Source organism: Elgaria multicarinata, chromosome 3 (genome assembly GCF_023053635.1).
Source record: "Elgaria multicarinata webbii isolate HBS135686 ecotype San Diego chromosome 3, rElgMul1.1.pri, whole genome shotgun sequence".
NCBI lineage: Eukaryota > Metazoa > Chordata > Lepidosauria > Squamata > Anguidae > Elgaria > Elgaria multicarinata.
In genome coordinates this window covers 14,715,760-14,735,983 of record NC_086173.1, presented here as the reverse complement: position 1 = coordinate 14,735,983, position 20,224 = coordinate 14,715,760, and the positions used below count along the sequence as shown (strand labels likewise).

Here is a 20,224-nt window from a genome sequence, read left to right as displayed (position 1 = left end):
CTGACATCTCTCTAGATAGGGAAAAGTCTAGCATTCTTGACTATACCCCTTTAGTTCTAGAATATTATTATTTAAGATTTTGTTTCATGCCTTTTAAATGCCATTCTTTTATGGCAGACATTGCCATATTTTTTTAAAAGAGTAACTGAGTTGGGAGTGGGAGGTGGTTCTGCTCCTACTTGGCTGGTCGGCTCCAGAAAGTGGTGCTTGGGGAACATTGCTTGGCCCCATGGATTCTCCACTGTATGGTTCCGCAGGGGTCAGTCTTGTCCCCCATGCTGTTTAACATTTACATGAAACCGTTGGGTGTGGTCATTCAGAGTTTTGGAGTGCGTTGTCATCAGTACGCTGATGACACACAGCTCTATTTCTCCTTTTCATCTTCATCAGATGAGGCTATGGATGTGCTGAACTGGTGCCTGGCTGTGACAATGGACTGGATGAGGACTAATAAACTGAAACTTAATCCAGACAAGACTGAGATGCTGCTGGTGGGTGGTTCTTCTGACTGGATAGTAGGTGTTCAACCTGTTCTGGATGGGGTTGCACTCCCTCTGAAGGAGCAGGTTTGTAGCTTGGGGGTTCTCCTAGAACCGTCTCTGTCCCTTAAGGCTCAGGTGGCCTCGGTGGCACCGAGTGCCTTCTACCAGCTTGAGTTGATGGCCCAGCTATGCCCTTATCTGGACAGGGATAACCTAGCTTCAGTTGTCCGTGCTCTGGTAACCTCCAAATTAGATTACTGCAATGCGCTCTACATGGGGCAGCCTTTGAAGACGGTTTGGAAGCTGCAGCTTGTGCAGAATGCAGCAGCCAGATTTACAACCGGAACCAGAAAGTTTGAACATATAAGACCGATTCTGGCCTGCTTGCATTGGCTGCCTATACGTTTTTGAGTACAAATCAAGGCGCTGGTTTTAACCTATAAAGCCTTACATGGTTTGGGACCACAATACCTGACAGAACGCCTCTCTTGACATGAACCTACCCGTACACTATGCTCAACTTCTAAGGTCCTCCTCCAAGTGCCTACTCCGAGAGAAGCTCGGAGGATAGCAACAAGGTAGAGGGCCTTTACAGTGGTGGCCCCCCAATTATGGAATGATCTCCCTGACGAAGCTCGCCTGGCGCCAACATTGTTATCTTTTTGGCGCCAGGTCAAGACTTTTCTCTTCTCCCAGGCAGTTAACAACATATGCTGAGAGGTTGTTTTTTTAACTGACTCCAGAATAGTTGTTTTAAGTGGATGTTGTTGTTTTTATGCTTTTGATAGTTTTAAATTTTTGTATATTTGTTTTTAATGTTCACTGTTTTTAACTTTTGTAAATAGCCCAAAGAGCTTCGGCTATGGGGCAGTATATAAATATAATAAATAAACTTTCCTCTTGGGTAGCGAAATTTGGTCCTTTGCAAAGTAAATGAATATCAGATACAACTTTAATACTTAATATATAAGTTAAGCTTGCATCCATTTCTATATAATTTATAGATGGAGAAAGCTTTAACTATACTGTAGATTCATAGGTGGGATATTTGTAAACATTAATGAATAAAGTCTTAAAACACATTTTAATGAATAGGTGATATTATGTTTTCCTAGTTTCCGTAGTGTAATTCTTGGAGGAGTGGAGAGTGGTGGGTGGGATGGGCGGGAAGCATTCACTTGAAATGGGTTGAGTCCTGAGAAGATGAGGTTTATAGAATCATAGAATAGTTGAGCTGAAAGGGGCTTATAAGGCCACCGAGTCCAAATCTCTGCTTGATGGGTTCAAATCCCAATTATTCCTTGACTTCATGGCTTAGCCTTGGGCAAGTCATCATCAGTTCCCCAGCCTATAAAATGGAGAACAGCAGCTAGCTATTTGTCATCACAATGTGTGTAATGTTGTGGTGATGAATGAGAGAAGTATTATAAAGTGCTGTACTGCACATTAAAAGTATTGTATAAATTGTCAGCCTGAGCCCCTGGAAACTAGTCCTCCTCATCTGGGTTATCATGTGCTACAACAAGCATGGCATAGGAGTGATTCAGGCTCTTCAGGTAACTTAAGCAAGTGAGTTGTGCTACATGCTCCTTTCTGATCTGCAGGCCCCTCCTCCTTTCTTTCCCTCTGGAACCCGTCCCAGGTGCCTCTGACAGAAGTGGTGGAGCCAATAGACTTTGAGGAGTACCTTTGCAGCCACCTGCCAGATGCTGAGCCTGGCCCTCTTCGTGACCTGGTTGAATTTCCTGCTGATGACCTGGAGGTGGTCCATGAACCCCGGGACTGCCGAACGCTGGAACCTGGAGTCCCTGAAGATGGGTAAGTGGCCTGGTTGATAATTGTGGGTCTTCTGATACCTGAGAGAGCCCATGTACTTCTGCAATCATTCACTACAATGCCCCTTTATTGCTCAGGACAAAGGCAAAGAAGGGATGCCAAGGCAATTTGTTTGCATTTTCTGCATTGGAACTTGGCTGGTTTTGTGCTATTGAGTAGTCAAAACATGTGGAAGGCAAAAATTATTATTATTATTGGTTTTCAAATTAACAGCTTTGACATGACAGAATAGAATTTTGAAAGGCTACTTTATATGACAGCTTTATGGCATTTGAAGGCTTGATAAAGCCTTTTGGATGGCATATATGTGAAGAATTGTAGGTCAGATGTGGAAAAATCCACTGTGACCTTAGAAGATAAACCGGTTCTTGGTCTTTCCTATAAAATGTGTGGATCTTAATTTCTTGCCTCAGGGTTTTCATATATACTTCCTTGGGAATCCTGCAGCAAAAGCATATATGGGTAGAAAAACAGACCTTGTGGCACTGTTTATGGTATGTTGGGAAACTGAGCTGCAGGAACATTTTAAGAACATCAAAAACAAAAAAAACACCAAAGGTAGCTTTTATCATGGGGGATAAATAGAGCCCCGTGGAAACGCATAACAGAACTGCCATGCTGCAGAGCACTAATCTCCCAGCAACATCTGTTGGACTTGACCTCCAAGTAGCAATGGAACCCCTGCAATACGGTTCCTCCAAGCCACAACTCAGACAGCCTATCCAGAAGGATACTGTGGTTAATGGTCCTGAAAGCCACTGAGAAACCCAAGGGAACCAACAGGGTTACAATTCCCCCGTCTTTCTCTTGACAAAGGTCATTCCACAGGGTGATCAAATTTCTGTTCCCAAGTCAGGCCAAAAGCCTGATTGAAATGTGTTTGAAAAATCAGTTTCATCCAAGAGTGCCTGGGGCTGACAGATGGCCACTCATTTGAGCACTTTGCCCAGGGAAGAGGTGTTGGCAACTGGCCTATAATTTATTTCATTTGGGTCCAGGTTAGGTTTCTTCACGAGTGGCCTGATAAGAGGCAGTGGCGATGGAAAAGAACTCTGTCACTGCCACAGAATAGGCTCAATAATGAGCTCACACCTGTGTTGGGTCAGATTTCACATGAGTTTTCCTTCATCCGTGCTCTCGCCATCACACATCTAGGTAGTATATTTAGGAGGATGCTCTTCGCATGGATGAGACAAGACATTGGAAGGGATAAGTACGCTGGGCTCAGTCCTTCCAGATTGTTCATGCTAAACACAGCAGCTTGCATTTTTTGTCCAGAAAACAGGAATGCCACTGCCAGCATTTTGCTAGTAGAATGTCCTGCTGGCATTCCACCCTGTCGGGAGGCATGCCGATTCTACAGGATTGCCATCTGAATAGCTCCATGCAGAGTGTGTTGCATCAGCCCACCTTTGCTACAAAGCCAAGAATCATGCCCACCAGCCCCAAATCTGAAAGGAAAGGCTACCTTGGCAGATAGGAAAAAGTACTGCCACTGAAACCTAGGAGCAAGCAAGCTTTGGGGCTGAGTGACAGAAAGAAGGCTGCTGTTGAGAGGGCAAAGACTGTTTACCAAACACTAAGGCCAGTAGCTTACAGGGGTCAGGCTTCCAATCAGTCTATTAATAGAAATCTGCAAAGGATTTGGTTTTTTTGCAACCTATACAGAAGAAAGTATATCCAGGGGAAGTTAACCGTTGTTTACTAAAGGTGTGGAGGCCAAACATGTGAAGAGGAAATTGATCCTAATTAGCCATGCAAATAAGTCGAGGGAAGTTACTACCCTGTACACATTTTTACTAGTCAGCCTGCTGTGTCCACAAGGCTTCTTCCCTTTTCCTTCCTCTCCAGGAAGCAGGATGCACGCGTACGAGATGCTGTTCAAGTCTACACAGAAGACTGGGTCATTGTCCAGAGAAAGTAGGTTTGGTGACTTTCTCCTGTTCTTGTAGTCTGCTTAGGAAAGAATGGCAAAAGATGGCTCTCTACTAGTTTGGTGGCTGGCTGGGAATTTGATGACATGTGCAGAGTTTCGTCTTTTGGATGTGGGCTGGGTATGCACCACTTAAAGCAGCCTTCCTCAACCTGGGGCGTTCCAGATGTGTTGGACTACAACTCCCAGAATGCCCCAGCAGCTGGCTGGGGCATTCTGGGAGATGCAGTCCAACACATCTGGAGCGCCCCAGGTTGAGGAAGGCTGACTTAAAGGAATCTTTGGTAGTGGAGCACTGTATTTCAAAGGGAAAAAATAGTCAACACTCTTCTGGCTAAATGTACCTACCTTACTCTGGCTCCTCCCATTTCCCATCTATACCAGGAGACATTTGCATCTTTCTACAAAGCTGCTATTCACTTGATCTCTCTCTCTTTTGGGCCTCTATGGAGGGGCCAGAAAGGTTGAAGAGAGAGGCCGGAAAGCTCTGCAAACATTTTGGAACTTTCTTTAAAGTGCACCAGAGTAAATTGTTTGCTATATTTGTTATATTGACCATTTGATACACAGGGCCCTGGATATTCCAAGTACTTTCAGCAACTGCATATTCCAAGTACTTTCAGCCGGTGGTGGAGGAGGAGTTGTTTCACTCAGGTGTGCCGTGATAAATGCTCTGGGTAGAAGCATGTCAACCCTTCATCTTGTGAGTCTTTCTCACGAAGTTCACTCTGTCAAGCAAGAGGGCTCCTGGCTCCTGCAAAATAAGCATTTCAGTACCCCACCCTGCAGCCTATGACTGATGACTAAATGGGCAAACCCAGCTGAACTCAGAATGCTTTGAACAAGGGTGTGGATCAGCTGTATTCACTGAGTAGGTGGCAAGAGAAGCAATCATGGGCTCCAGCCCTAGCTAAGCATCCATTTCAGGTTTTCAGCACTTCGTCAACAAGTTGAAGCTCCATCTGAGGAGCCCAGAACAAAGCCTCCCCAAGCCACCGCCTTGCTGAGACAGTGCACAAAACCAGCAAGCAGTTGGATCATCTCATACATAGAATCATAGAATCATAGAATAGCAGAGTTGGAAGGAGCCTACAAGGCCATCGAGTCCAACCCCCTGCTCAATGCAGGAATCCACCCTAAAGCATCCCTGACTGCTGCCTCTTGAAGGCCTCTAGTGTGGGAGAGGCCACAACCTCACCAGGCAACTGATTCCATTGTTGTACTGCTCTAACCGTCAGGAAGTTTTTTCTGATGTTCAGCTGGAATCTGGCTTCCTTTAATTTGATCCCGTTATTCCGTGTCCTGCACTCTGGGAGGATCGAGAAGAGGTCCTGGCCCTCCTCTGAGTGACAACCTTTTAAGTATTTGAAGAGTGCTATCATGTCGCCCCTCAATCTTCTCTTCTCCAAGCTAAACTTGCCCAGTTCTTTCAATCTCTCTTCATAGGGCTTTGTTTCCAGACCCCTGATCATCCTGGTTGCCCTCCTCTGAACACGCTCCAGCTTGTCTGCGTCCTTCTTGAATTGTGGAGCCCAGAACTGGACGCAATACTCTAGATGAGGCCTAACCAGGGCCGAATAGAGAGGAACCAGTACCTCACGTGATTTGGAAGCTATACTTCTATTAATGCAGCCCAAAATAGCATTGGCCTTTCTTGCAGCCATATTGCACTGTTGGCTCATATTCAGCTTGCGATCTACAACAATTCCAAGATCCTTCTCGTTTGTAGTATTGCTGAGCCAAGTATCCCCCATCTTGTAACTGTGCCTTTGGTTTCTATTTCCTAAATGTAGAACTTGGCATTTATCCCTATTAAATTTCATTCTGTTGTTTTCAGCCCAGCACTCCAGCCTATCAAGATCACTTTGAAGTTTGTTTCTGTCTTCCAAGGTATCAGCTATCTCACCCAATTTTGTGTCATCTGCAAATTTGATCAGCGTTCCCTGCACCTCCTCGTCCAAATCATTAATAAAAATGTTGAAGAGCACTGGGCCCAAGACTGAGCCCTGCGGTACCCCGCTCTTGCCTCTCCCCAGTTTGAGAAGGTTCCATTGATAAGTACTCTTTGAGTCTGATTCTGTAGCCAACTGTGAATCCACCGAATAGTTGTTCCATCTAGCCCACTTTTAGCTAGTTTGTTAATCAGAATATCATGGGGCACATTGTCAAAAGCTTTGCTGAAGTCAAGATATATGACATCCATAGCATTCCCACGGTCGACAAGGGAGGTTACCTGATCAAAAAATGAGATCAAATTAGTCTTGCAGGACTTATTCCTGACAAATCCATGTTGACTTCTAGTGATCACCGCATTGATTTCAAGGTGTTTACAGATTGACTTCTTTATAATCTGCTCCAGAATTTTCCCAGGGATGGATGTCAGACTGACTGGTCTGTAGTTCCCAGGTTCCTCCTTTTTGCCCTTTTTGAAGATAGGGACAACGTTAGCCCTCCTCCAGTCGTCCGGCACCTCATCCGTCTTCCATGATTTTGCAAAGATAATAGACAAATGTTCTGAGGGTTCTTCCGCTAGCTCCTTCATTACTCTAGGATGCAGTTCATCGGGCCCTGGAGATTTGAACTCATTCAAGGAAATTAGGTGTTCTTTGACCATTTGTTTATCAATCTCAAATTGCAATCCTGCCCCCTCAACTTCTGCTTCACTTTCTCCAGGGGGGTCATAAACCCGCTTTTGGGAGAAGACTGAGGAATTGAGCACTTCAGCCTTTTCTTTGCCATCTGTTATCAATTTGCCATCCTCATTAAGCAGTTGAACCACCATTTCTTTCCTCTGTCTTTTACTACTCCCGTATCTGAAGAAAGCCTTTTTATTTCTTTTAGCATCCCTCGCTAACCTCAGCTTCCTGACTCCATTTCGGCACTTCTCCGCCACCTGTCTGTACTCTTCTTTTGTAGCCTGGCCTTCCTTCCACTTCCTATATGTATCCTTTTTTGTTTTCAGGTCATCTCTAAGCTTTTTGTGGAGCCACATTGGTTTCCTCTGTTGTCTTCTATCTTTTTTCCTTGTTGGAATTGTTTGTTACTGTGCCTTTAAAATTTCCTTTTTTAAATACTCCCACCCATCCTGCACTCCTTTTCTCATTAGGCTCACTTGCCACGGGACCTTACTTATTATAGTTCTGAGTTTATTATGTTGGCTGATGGAGAGGCACAGACTTGTTTTTGCCGCTGTGTGTTGCCACCACATGGCAATTCAGCAGGCGAGTCAAAAAGGTCAGGAAAAGGAGACGCAGGGTAGTATAAAGGGATGAAGGGAAGGGATCAAGAGGGGTGGAAGGAATAATTCGGGAGACTTGGGCCTCAGTGACCTCAATAAAGTCAAAGTCACCGGGGGATAAGGAAATGGAGGGTAGTAGGCAAGAGGAGCACCAGTAGGGAAGGTGGCATATATTATTGCCACCTTGTTCACAAATCCCTCCGCTCCACTGTTGGGAGAGCTGGAGGACCAGGATGATCAGAAGCTGAGGGCATGCCTAAAAGCCCCCTGAAAGTTGTAAAAAGCTGACAGGGGGCATGAGCCTGAGCAGTTATAGCGGCCTGATAAAATGATTGTTTCACCACCTCCACATGGCCTAGGTAGGCCTTCAACTCTACAATGTAGACAAGTTCCTCTCCTTTCCTGTACCTCTACGAGCAGTGAACTTGAGCCCATTCCAACCTCAGCTCAAAAGGGAGCCAGGGCCTGGGGTCATGTGCCAGAAGCACTCGGGATTTAGCTGCGGCAAGATGGTTAAGAGCTGAACATGTGGCAGGCGAGAACATCTCTGCCATTTCATCAGCTGTCATGGAATCGCTCTTCCTAGCCAAGACCTCAGCCCAATGAGCATCCTGTAAAAGTTGGCCTTGAAAGGCCACTGGTGTCATCTTTGTGATGTCCCTATAAATGACCCTTTGTTTGGGATGCCGAGATAGGGGAGTGAGATCGAAGGTGCAATGGATGAGTCTGAATGTCCCGAAACTGGGGATGGGGGGGGGGTGTCAACTCCTGAACAATAATAAGATCCAACACCCCACCAGCTGAATGTATAGGAGGAGAGGGAAGAATCTTAAGACCAAAGCTGACACCGGAGTCCAAGTGGATGTTAAAGCTGTCCGCAATAATACAATGCTGCCCAGAGGGAAGGGAGGAAAGCCGGGCTGTGAATTCCTCAAGGAACTCCTCATAACTTCCCCCAAGTGGACAATACACACAAGCTACAAGCAGACTGCATTTCTCAATACACCCTGACTGGAGCTCAAATGTGAAGGGGTTACCATCATTCAATGGTGATACTTTCAGTAAACCCAAGGTCTTTGCCATGATGATCCCAACCCCTCCTCCTCGACCCCTCTCCCTAGGGATATGAAAACAGCTATACCCCAGGGCGGAGAAAACAGCTCAGATAGCAGGACCCTCCTCCTGGAGCTACGTTTCTGTAACAAAAGAGATGGAAATATGCTCCAGAAGATAGTTTGTTAGAAAATCTGCTTTTCGCACTAGGGACCAGACATTGCATGTAAGACAGTTAATAAATTGAGTTGCAACATGCGCACAAAAAGGAATTGATCTGAGATAGCATCTCCCATCGAAAGTCTTCTGGTGCCTTACAGGGTGTCGACGGCCCACTACCACAGGAATAGCAGACATTGCGGAGGTCATTAGGGACCTTGCAGATGGAACAGCTGATGGAAGAATACAGCAACAGGTAGAGCAGTAAATGACCCAGCTGTTGAAGGAATATTTTCAGCCGGTGAAGATATGCTGGCTGGCCCAAGCAGAAGGTAGTCGCAAGGCGCAGGTGGAATTAGGCAGGCAACAGCGGAGACAGTCGGCGAAACAAACAGCAAAAGAGCGCTTCCAGCCAGTGGAAATAAACTGGCTTGGCCTAGATGGACGATGGACACAGGGTGTTAGAGGAACTAGGAGGGCAGCACTCCAGGAGAGTGATACACAGTTCTCCAGCCCCACACAATCCAGGCAATTGATAACACTGTTGTTCAGTAGTTAGTTCATATGATGTTCTTTTCAGCAAGTGTAGCTGTTTCTCCTCGCTTATCAACCAGATTGTATGAATTAACAACAGTGAAGTCCTACAGTAAGTCCTTTTAAGTCCTTAATACTGCTAAAAGTTGAATCCTTAAGAAAGCAAGTAAATTTGCTCACTAACTGAGTGCGACGATCAATGCCACCACATAATTTACAGTATTTAGAGCAAAAAGGACCCCAAAAGTTAGTCAAATTTGCAAACAAACCGCGGTATTCAAAAAAGCAAAGCAGCCTCCCTCGTCGCCATCTTTGAATTGCTACTCTATACTCGCATACCTGGGAGTGATTCATGTGATCAGACCAATTTTCATTAGATAGTAACATCATTACTCGATCCTCTCAGAGTGCAGGACACGGAATAATGGGCTCAAGTTACTGGAAGCCAGATTCCGGCTGGACATCAGGAAAAACTTTCTGACTGTTAGAGCAGTATGACAATGGAACCAGTGACCTAGGGAGCTTGTGGGCTCTCCCACACTAGAGGCCTTCAAGAGGCAGCTGGACAACCATCTGTCAGGGATGCTTTAGGGTGGATTCCTGCATTGAGTGGAGGTTTAGATTCGATGGCCTTAAAGGCCCTTTCCAACTCTACTATTCTATGGTTATAACAATTTATTTTTACATTTCCAGATTGTAAGCCATTTGGGCAGGGCATTGTATTATTGCTTAGTTCTTTGTACAGTGCAATGTACTTTTATGGTGCTTTATAAATCCATTCATTCATCATCGTCGTTTTTTCTGCCGTGCTTTAGGTACCAAAGGCTAAGCACCATGTACAATGCCGTTACTGCTGAGAGGCAAAAGGACAGGCAGAAGGGGCTACCTAGTCAAGTCTTCGAACTAGATGAAGTAACTGAAGAGCGGAGTAGTCAGGGGGAGCCGGTAAGTCAACTCAGGTTTGTAAAGTCTAGCAGCTTCTTGGAACAGTAATTTTTGTGTCCTGTAATGCCAGCATCAACAAAGGATTGCAATATGGAACCTGTTACCTTCAATTTTTCTTAAGTTTATTGGGGGGGGGGGGGAGTTGCCATCTGATATCAGAACAGATGACACTTTTCCTGTGACCTCTAGAGAGCTAGTAGGTGTTTCTACAGAAAGCTTCCTTAACATAGATTTAGGTTTGTGCCCCTTAAAGGGGAAAAAATGATTCCAGATGCATTAAAAACTGAAATTTGCTTGACTTTTTTATTTTATTTTATTTTATTTATTTAAGGATTTTTATGCCGCCATTCAGCCAAAAGGCTCTCACGGCGGCTTACAAAAGTATTTCTTGACAGTCCCTGCCGACAGGCTTACAATCTAAAAGACATGACACAAAAGGAAAGGGGATTGGGAGGGAGGAGGAGAAGGGGGGAAAGGAAAGCAAATTCAGACACTACAATCTTAGTTGCAAAGTTCAGCAGTTACAGTTGACAGCAGGAGGGAGGGGGCTCTCAGCTGGAGCTGGACCCAGGCACGGTGGAGAGGTGCCTGGCTGCTGCTTCCTCCCTCACTGGTGGCCTCTGCAGAGACAGTTGGTAGCAGGAGGGAGGGGGCTCTCAGCTGGAGCTGGACCCAGGCACGGTGGAGAGGTGCCTGGCTGCTGCTTCCTCCCTCACTGGTGGCCTCTGCAGAGACAGTTGGTAGCAGGAGGGAGGGGGCTCTAAGCTGGAGCTGGACCCAGGCTAATTTTTGAATTTAAGAATGTAGAAACTCAAAATAAGAAATTCAAATACCTGTTTTTTAGCCCTCTGCATCGGCATTTTGAGGGGGTGGGCTGCGAACGGGGCAGTAGAAGTTGCAGCATGGCAAATATTCTGCACAGCTCTAATTTGTTTTTATGCCAAAATGTAGGCAGAGATCCATATAAACCAAAATGTATTTCAATAAATGGGATTTAAGGTACACATTATCTGCACATTCCCATTTTCCTGTGCGTTCAAAAAGCAAGCTGGGAATGTGATACAAGCACTTATGAAGGCAGCAAATTTGCTGCCAGTTGTATGCAGGCTATTTCCTCCAGTTTTCCCTTTAGAAAGCCAAATGCCCAACTTGCCGTTTGGACTTCAAAATCTAAAGTGTGCTTTCTGGGAAGGTCATTTCTGGAACGGAGATTCTCTAGAAAGAAAAATGGTGTGAATGCAGAAAACATTTGGATTATGTCCAAAACTGCAGCCATATTTTGAATTGTTTTTGTCTTCAGTTCTTGTTAATTTTTGTCTGTCTTTCTGAATAATGGAGTGTTTGTATCACAACATTTCACTAAGGGAAGTAAATAAGTTATACTCCCACTTACGGAAATCTTCAGAAATATAATTACTTCATGTAGTTCTGATTTTTCAATCTTAATTTAAGTGAAAATTCGAATTCTTTTTCGGAGCATGGTCTGGAGTTATAAAGTGGCAAAATGGAAGGAAAAGTGGGATAGAAGGAAAATATGCCCGTGTGGGTCTGCAACTGGAGGCCATGGAGCAGGAGAGGGGGGCAGTGAAACCCTGCCCACCATGGCCTCATGCCTGTGAACCACTTGCCATTTAATACTGGGTATCATCAAAAGCAGCAAAGATTTTACTTGAAATGTAATGCCTGGGTACAGTTGCTTTTGAAAGTTTGGCTCTTGTGCCCACTGACTGTCCCATGCAAATTTCACCGACACCGTTTTTTCTCTCAGCCAGACTTTTGACAATGGAGCTGGGGGGAATTTGCAGGAAATATAGATAGGTGGTGGAATGGTTAAGTACTCCTTTCTGCTTGTCATTTCTCCTTCGCAAGTGCCCCTGCAAATCCACCCACCCACCCCCGCTGCCATTTTAATAGTTTTTTCCCCTCCTTTTCCTTTTAAGAAGAACAGAGTTGGGAACACTGTCTTTTCCTCATGATTCATACTTCCATCTTCAAGATACTAATATCCAGCTATGTTGATTGAATTCACTCAACCTTGTCTTGTTTACCTTTCAATGGCAGAGAGGTAAATGAGAGGTAAATCTCCCTTGGCATCACCTTTTACCAAATAAAGTTTCTAGTTCTCATGGTGCAGAGGTAAGGGTGGATGTAGAAGGGCAGCATCTAATGGCTGGCAAATTGTGAAATTGTTTGGTGAGAGGCAGGCATCACACATGTGGGCTCTGCGCCCACGCTGAGACCTAAACCGGAACCTCAATAGCTAAAAATAACGTTTTAGGCGGGAACCATCCCCGGCGCCACTGCGCATGTGCACGCGGTTCCCGCCTATACCTCAGTTCTTCGGCGTCCGCCATTGTGGCTAGACCTAGAAAACCGACCTCTTAGCGTTTTTCCTCAAAAATTCCTATGGCAGTGAAAGCTCCATTCTGAAAATGTGTTAGCTGCCGGGCTAAACTCCCTCTGATGGACGGTCACTCCCTCTGCATAATCTGCTTAGGTGAGGGACATAAAGTTGAGACTTGCCACCACTGCATGTCCTTCACTAAACAAATGCGTAAAAATCGCGTTGACAGGCTCAGATCCATCCTGTGGGAGAAAGGCCTCAGGGCTACCGACACTCCAAAGCAGAAAACTACGGAAAAACCTTCAATTCCAAAGAAAACCATTACTCTTACACAACAGAGTATCGTCGATGACCAGAGCTCTGGCGTACAAACGTTCGTCATCTCAGAAACGACCATGGCAGAAGAGAGGAGAGATATACCTCTCACACCTGGTCGGTCTTTGGTAAGCTCTGTGGCTAGAAAAATTTCTAAAAAAGCCCGGACTCCAAAGTCTGCAGAATTGCAGAAAAGGAAGAAAAAGAGAAAGGACTCTAACAAATCTTCCTCGCCGTGCATGTCTACCATGCCGAGCGCTACAGTATCGCGCAGGTCTGCTTCGGTACCGACGTCGCTCCGAGGCCACCAGAGTCAATCTCGGAAGGCGAGATTAGAGACTCGACACCAACACGATCAGTACAGCCTGAAGCGCCTCCTAGTGAACAACCGGCGGCAGACCTCGACAGACAGGCGCAACAGCCCATGCCTCCGATCTCCCCAGCCAGGTCTAGATCACCTAGACCTACATGCTACAGAGAGCACTCATACTCATCGCGTTCTGATTAGGACAGGCAATCAACATATGCCGATCCCTATAGATGTCGCGACTGGGAATACTACCACCCGCAGGCATATTTGCCGGCAGATGACTATTACTACCACTACAGACAACCAATGGAGAGGGAATTCGCTCACCCTCCACCGGTATCGAGGACTCTTCCTGGCACCATGCCGCCACCGCCACCTGCACTGACTCCTCATCGGTACCGTGACCACTCTGTACCACCGACGCCAACACAGCATCGATACCGTGATCATCCACCTACGGTACCGAGCACAGCAATTGTACCCGTACTACCATAGCAATCAGAACAAGAGGTTCAACCTTTGCATTCTTCCCCACAACATCAATCCATCTTGCCGGAAGATGACTATCAGTCGAATTCAATTTCAACTGTATCACCAACGCCGTCTATTCCATCTCCAGATGATGCAGTGAATTCTAAGGACCCTGCATCCCCATCCGAGGTTATGGGACATTTCTTTGAGTACATTCTAAGAATGGCTCAATCGCTAGGGCTTGCAACCCAGCAACCCCTAGAAAGGCTTGACGACCCCATCTATGATGTGTTCCACACGGACACCAATGCACCGGTCGCCATACCTTTTCCTCCTACTTTGCTGCAGACCGCACAAGTGTCTTGGAAAGCACCATCTTCCACGGCACCAACTTCAAAGCGACTTGAAGCTATGTACCGTATTCAGGAGAAGGGAGCTGAATTTTTATTTCAACACCCAAAACCCAATTCGATTGTTGTTGAATCATCTCAGGGGAAATCTCAAAAGATCCATTCTGCTCCTGTTGATAAAGAGGGAAGAAAATTAGATTTCTTAGGCAGAAAAATTTATTCCTCTACGTCGTTGGGATTAAAAGCCGCTATTTACTAGGCCACTATGGCTCATTACCAAGTTTTCCTGTGGGAAAAAATAGGATCACTCTGTGACTATCTACCTGATGATAAGAGGGAATTAGCCAGAGTATTCCAGGCAGAAGCTTCAGCAATAGCGAGGCAGCAACTTAGCACTGCTAGACATCAAACGGATTGTGATTCTAAAGCTATGATGGGTTCCATGGCCCTGCGAAGACACGTGTGGCTCAGGTTGGCTGGTCTGAGCCATGAGACTAAAACACGAATCGAAAATTTACCATTCGACGGAGAGGGCCTTTTTAATGCCAAAACGGATGAGGCTTTGCATTCCATCCATAAGGCCCATACAACGGCTAAAAGGATGGGTTTTACCGCACCACCAATCCAGTATAGGCCCAAACGTTGGTCCAGACAGCCCTTCTTCCAGCAATAACGTTCTAATTATGATAAGCAACCGAGGCAACAGCAGCAACAAATGCAAAAGAAACAAAGCTACCAGCCTCGGTACCAACAAGCCCAACGGCAGCTGGATTTTGGCAAGGAACAGCACCTTTGACTGCCCCTACACATACCTACCACCTTTCGTTCACCGACTTCAGCATTACATTCGACATTGGGAATCAATAACCGCTGACTCTTGGGTCCTTACCAAAATCCGCAATGGATACAGCATTGAGTTCGATACCATCCCTCCCTTTTCGGGAGTAAAGATAACAACACCATCTATTCCACTTCTCCAAGAGATTCAAACGCTCCTTGACAAGGGAGCAATCTCCCACGTACCATTTCCCCAAATCAATCAGGGGTTCTTTTCCCGTTACTTTACTGTCCCGAAAAATGGGGGTCTTCGACCAATATTAGATCTGAGACAGCTCAACACTTTTATTACCCCCCCCCCAAAGTTCCGTATGATCACGGTGGCTTCGATCCTTCAACTAATCCAAAAAGATGTATGGTTTGCGGTGATAGACCTGAAGGACGTGTATGTTCACATCTCCATCAGAGAATCCAGCAGACCTTTCCTCCGATTTTTAGTTGGGGACCAACCATTCCAATTCAAAGTCCTCCCATTCGGACTTGCAACAGCACCTCGGGTGTTCACGAAGGTGATGGCGGTGGTATGTGCTCACCTCAGGCAACAAGCGATCTCCGTCTACCCCTACATAGATGACTGGCTACTGGTGGCAGAAGACAGCGCTACCTTACAGGGGAGCATTGCCACCACCCTGCAACTCCTCGATTGCCTGGGGCTCTGGGTGAACCTAGAAAAGTCTGTCCTAAAACCCCAAACAAAGATAGACTTCATAGGTGTTACCCTATCGTCGATAGACGGAAGAGCCTACCTTCCAACGTTGAGGGCCGTAACCCTACGGGACCAAGTATTCGATCTCAGAGCTCGACACCTTACCACTGCGTAGTCGATACAGAGACTATTAGGGCTAATGTCAGTGACCACTGTAGTCATCAGATTTGCGAGGTTACGGATGAGAATTCTGCAGAACTGGTTTCTCAGAACCTTCGATCTCCATACCAACCCTCATCGGACTCGACTGTCTCTACCACCTTCGGTGCGGTCATCCCTTCTATGGTGGACAGTGCACAAGAATCTCCTTCAAGGAGTTCCCTTTCAAACTGCAAGTCCAACGAAGACGATTGTTACCGACGCTTCGTTGCTAGGATGGGGCACTCACTGCGGATCGCACCAGGTCCAGGGCAGGTGGTCTACGCCACAGAAGACCGAGCATATCAATCACCTTGAGTTACTGGCAGTAGAGAAGGCATTGAAAGCCTTTCTCCCATCTTTACAGGGACGCAGTGTACTTGTAGCCACCAACAACACTACTGTTGTCTGTTACATCAACAGACAGGGAGGCACAAGATCTCACCCTCTGACAAGATCAGCCCTTCGCATATGGAACTGGTGCATAAGGAGAGACATCTTCCTAACCGCCATCCATGTTGCAGGGAAGACGAACACTGTAGCAGACTTCTGAGCAGATAGTTCCATACCGACCACGAGTGGGAGCTCGATGCCGGGACAAGGCAGGACTTCTTTCAATACTGGGGTACCCCCACGATAGATGTCTTTGCCTCAGAAAGTAACGCTGTATGCCCAAAATTCTGCAGCAGAGCAGGCAAGGGCAGACATTCCTTAGGGGACGCGTTCATCAGGACGTGGTAAGGAGCTCTGATATACATGTTTCCACCCTTCCCTCTGCTAACACGCGTCCTAGCCAAGATCCAGATGGACAAATCGGACTGCATCTTGATAGCCCCTTGGTGGCCTCATCAACCGTGGTTTTCCCATGCTTTGAGGCTGTCGAACCACAATTACATACAGCTCCCATCGATACCGATGCTGTTGACTCAGGATCGAGGCATGATACGGCATCCGGAGTGGTCGACACTGAAAATGACGGCGTGGAGGATATCACTCTGCAGCCCAACGCCTTAACTATCGATGATGTATTGCTAGCGTCCCGCAAACCATCGACCAGAAAATCATATGCTAGCAAATGGAAAAGATATTTTTTCTAGAAGTAGAAACATTCGACCTGACTCGTGTTCTATCAGGCACATTTTAGAGTACCTACTCTTTTTGCACCAACAGGGCTTAAAAATGTCATCGATAAGAGCCCACTTGGCAGCCATCGCGGCATCACATAACGGCATCGACAACTACTCACCTTTCACGCTCCCGGTAGTGAAAAAGTTTTTACGGGGGCTAAGAAATACAGTACCGACAATTAGACAAATGATACCAACTTGGAGTTTATCGGTAGTGCTACATGCTTTGACAAAGAAACCATTCGAACCCTTGGCTACGATTGACCTAAGACTATTATCCTTTAAAGTAGCATTCCTCGTAGCAGTGACTTCTGCTCGCCGGTCAAGCGAGATTAGGGCGTTAAGAGTCGACCCACCTTATTTAACCTTTCACAAGGATAAGGTGATACTCCGTACCAACATAGCCTTTCTACCGAAGGTAGTGTCGGTCTTTCATACGATGCAGGACATTGTACTACCTGCATTTTTCCCTAATCCATCAACACCAGTGGATCGTACCTTACATCTTTTAGATGTCAGAAGGGCTCTTGCCTTCTATAAAGCAAGGACAGAAAACAGCTGTTTGTGTGTTATGGGGAACCTCGTAAGGGTCTTCCCATATCTTGCCAACGTCTTTCCCACTGGATAACGCAGACTATTGAGATGGCGTACGCATTATCTAATCTGCAGCTGTCTGACACTGTGACAGCTCACTCCACTAGGTCGATGGCAACTTCAGTGGCCTTTCGAAGGGGTGTCCCTCTACAAGAAGTGTGTAGGGCAGCAACGTGGACAACTCCGTCCACGTTCATCAAACATAACCTTGATGTAAGGGCGCGACAGGATTGTTCGTTTGGGAGAGCGGTCCTGTCTGAAATATTAAGATGACACAACAACCCACCTCCAGGTATGTCAGCTTGCTAATCGCCCATATGTGTGATGCATAGAGACCACGAAGAAGAAATGCAGGTTGCTTACCTGTAACTGTAGTTCTTCGAGTGATCATCTATGCATTCACACAACCCACCCACCATCCCTCTTGGTGGTGTATTTGATGTTTTTTTATTTGAATTACACTAAATGTGTTTTTTTATACAAAGTTTATGGGGCCACAATGTCGGACTCCTGTAAACTGAGGTATAGGCAGGAACCGCGTGCTCATGCGCAGTGGCGCTGGGGATGGTTCCCGCCTATAACGTTATTTTTAGCTATTGAGGTTCCGGTTCAGGTCTCAGCGCGGGCGCAGAGCCCATATGTGTGAATGCATAGATGACCACTCGAAGAACTACAGTTACAGGTAAGCAACCTGCATTTTTCTGGCCTGCTGTGCATTTCCTAAATGCTCCATGCGGTTTGCTGTTTGCAGTTGAAGGATACTGTGGCTGTCCATGTGGCTATGCTGTGGACCACCCAGAGCTCCCCACTTACCCTAACAAGAGATGCTCCCTGTCCCTCCAGGATGAGAAGCGCTGCTCTGCCTCCATGGATGACACACCGCGAGGCAGCTGGGCCTCCAGCGTCTTTGACTTGAAGAACTCCGCAGCTGACTTCTTGTTGCGCTCGCTCCTGGTGCGCACCGCCATCGAAGAGACCGACCGTACCAATGAGGAGCTGCGAAAGAAGAACCGGCACAGTGAGATCCTGGCTCTTTACCCTGCTCCTGATGAGGTGAGCACGAGCCCTGAGGCTCCAGTGGCCTTTTGTGGAAGCTTGCACATTCCAGCAGGCGGCAGTCTGTTCAGATCTGGCCTTATGGGGCTGGCTGACCCCAGGTTGGGTGGAGGATGCTTCCCCTGCCACCATCTTTGCTGTTATTTTGGTAAAGGTAGGAGGAAGCTACCACTGCAGCTGTGTCATTCTATTCGCAGTAATTTTGTCCAGAAAGGGGAGTAGGAGCTGGCTTGGACTGGATCTGTGCTTACAGACTTTGCTGGGCCCTTAATTCTTCTTCTTCTTCTTCTTCTTCTTCTTCTTCTTCTTCTTCTTCTTCTGAGGTGTCAGGGCTGTCCCATCTCTCTTCCCTGGCCCAGTGCGCTCCAGTTAGGATCTCCTTTGCTCTGGTGAGATCTCACAGTATTTCCCCAGTGCCAAGCACATGAGTGAGTAGATGGCATCTTTCCCTGTGTTTTCCCAGGATGAGGCAGTAGAACGCTGCAGCATCCCGGAAGTTCCAAAGGAGCACTTTGGCCAGAGGATCCTAGTGAAGTGTTTGTCTTTGAAGTAAGTGGCTCTTTATTTGATATCACCAAACCCACAGCAGGACGTACGTGGAGGTTTGGGTGCAGTGCATGGGTTTTTGCTTAATGCTTCAGGATGTCATGGCATGCAAAGGAGGAAGCCAAAGAAAAACTAAATTTTGAACCCAGGGAACAGTTTCATATGTACTGTTTTTACTGGAGTGTGTGTGTGTGTGTGTGTATTTGCTGTCATGTTGTGGTGGAGAGCTGCATTTGGACTAGGTTACGTTGAGTGGCTTCCATGCTAAATTTCAAACAATCTGCAAGCGCATTGATAACAGTATAAGACCAACTCTGGCCTGCTTGCATTGGCTGCCTGTATGTTTCCAAGCCCGATTCAAGGTGCTGGTTCTAACCTATAAAGCCTTACACGGCTCAGGACCACAATACCTGACGGACTGCCTTTTCTGACACAAACCTGTACACTATACTCAACATCTAAGGTCCTCGTCCGGGTGCCTACTTCGAGGGAGGTGAATAAGATGGCAACAAGGAACAGGGCCTTTTCAGTGGTGGCCTCCCAATTATGGAACAGTCTCCCTGGTGAGGCCTGCCTGGTGCCAACATTGTTATCTTTTCAGTGCCAGGTCAAGACTTTCCTTTTCCCCAAGGCACTTAGCTGCATATGTTGAGTTTTTAATCAATCCCAAATCTATTTTTAGGTTTGGCTGGCAGCGGATGCTGGTCCCTTGCATGTGCCCAGTCGTCCAGCCCACAGAATTGGCTCCAAGAATGCATTTTTGCGCTGTCCACGCACCCAGTCTCTGTAGGTCCATGGCAGGGCTGGGAGATGCATCAAGTGCATTTCTGGGCCTCTTCAGAAGTGTTGTATTGGCCATCAATCATCTATGTGTACGTGGGCCTTGGAATTGTTTGTTGGGCTGCCAGTATTTAAGATCGGAAAGGAATCCGACCCAGCCTAGGTCGTTTGGCTAGTGAATCTTGAACATATTGATTTACTTGCTTGTGAGAGTTCTTATACCTCACTCTTCCTCAACCTGGTGCCCTCCAGGTGTTTTGGACTTCAATTCCCAATTGTTTGCTATGCTGGCATACCTTCAAGGTCCAAAACATCTGGAGGTCACCAGGTTGGAGAAGGCTGTTGTAAGTTACTTGTTCCATAGGGCACCTGCTTTCTGCTTGTGACACATGTTGGTCTGGGTTGTAAAAAATGATCTGGGGGCAGTGGCAGCACTCTTGATTCCTTTTGAGGAGGATCTCCAGTGTTTT

At 46.5% G+C, this 20,224-nt stretch overlaps 1 protein-coding gene across 1 annotated transcript in view; it reads left to right on the top strand.

Moving 5' to 3' along the window:
* The window catches only part of LOC134394156 (dedicator of cytokinesis protein 7-like), a 169,718-nt gene that overhangs the window by 35,441 nt on the left and 114,053 nt on the right, over positions 1-20,224 (top strand). The window contains exons 3-7 of the mRNA XM_063119359.1: positions 2,125-2,300; positions 4,170-4,238; positions 10,051-10,180; positions 18,216-18,425; positions 18,892-18,977. Coding sequence (XP_062975429.1) covers positions 2,125-2,300; positions 4,170-4,238; positions 10,051-10,180; positions 18,216-18,425; positions 18,892-18,977 — 671 coding nt within the window. The remainder of the gene's footprint in view (positions 1-2,124; positions 2,301-4,169; positions 4,239-10,050; positions 10,181-18,215; positions 18,426-18,891; positions 18,978-20,224) is intronic.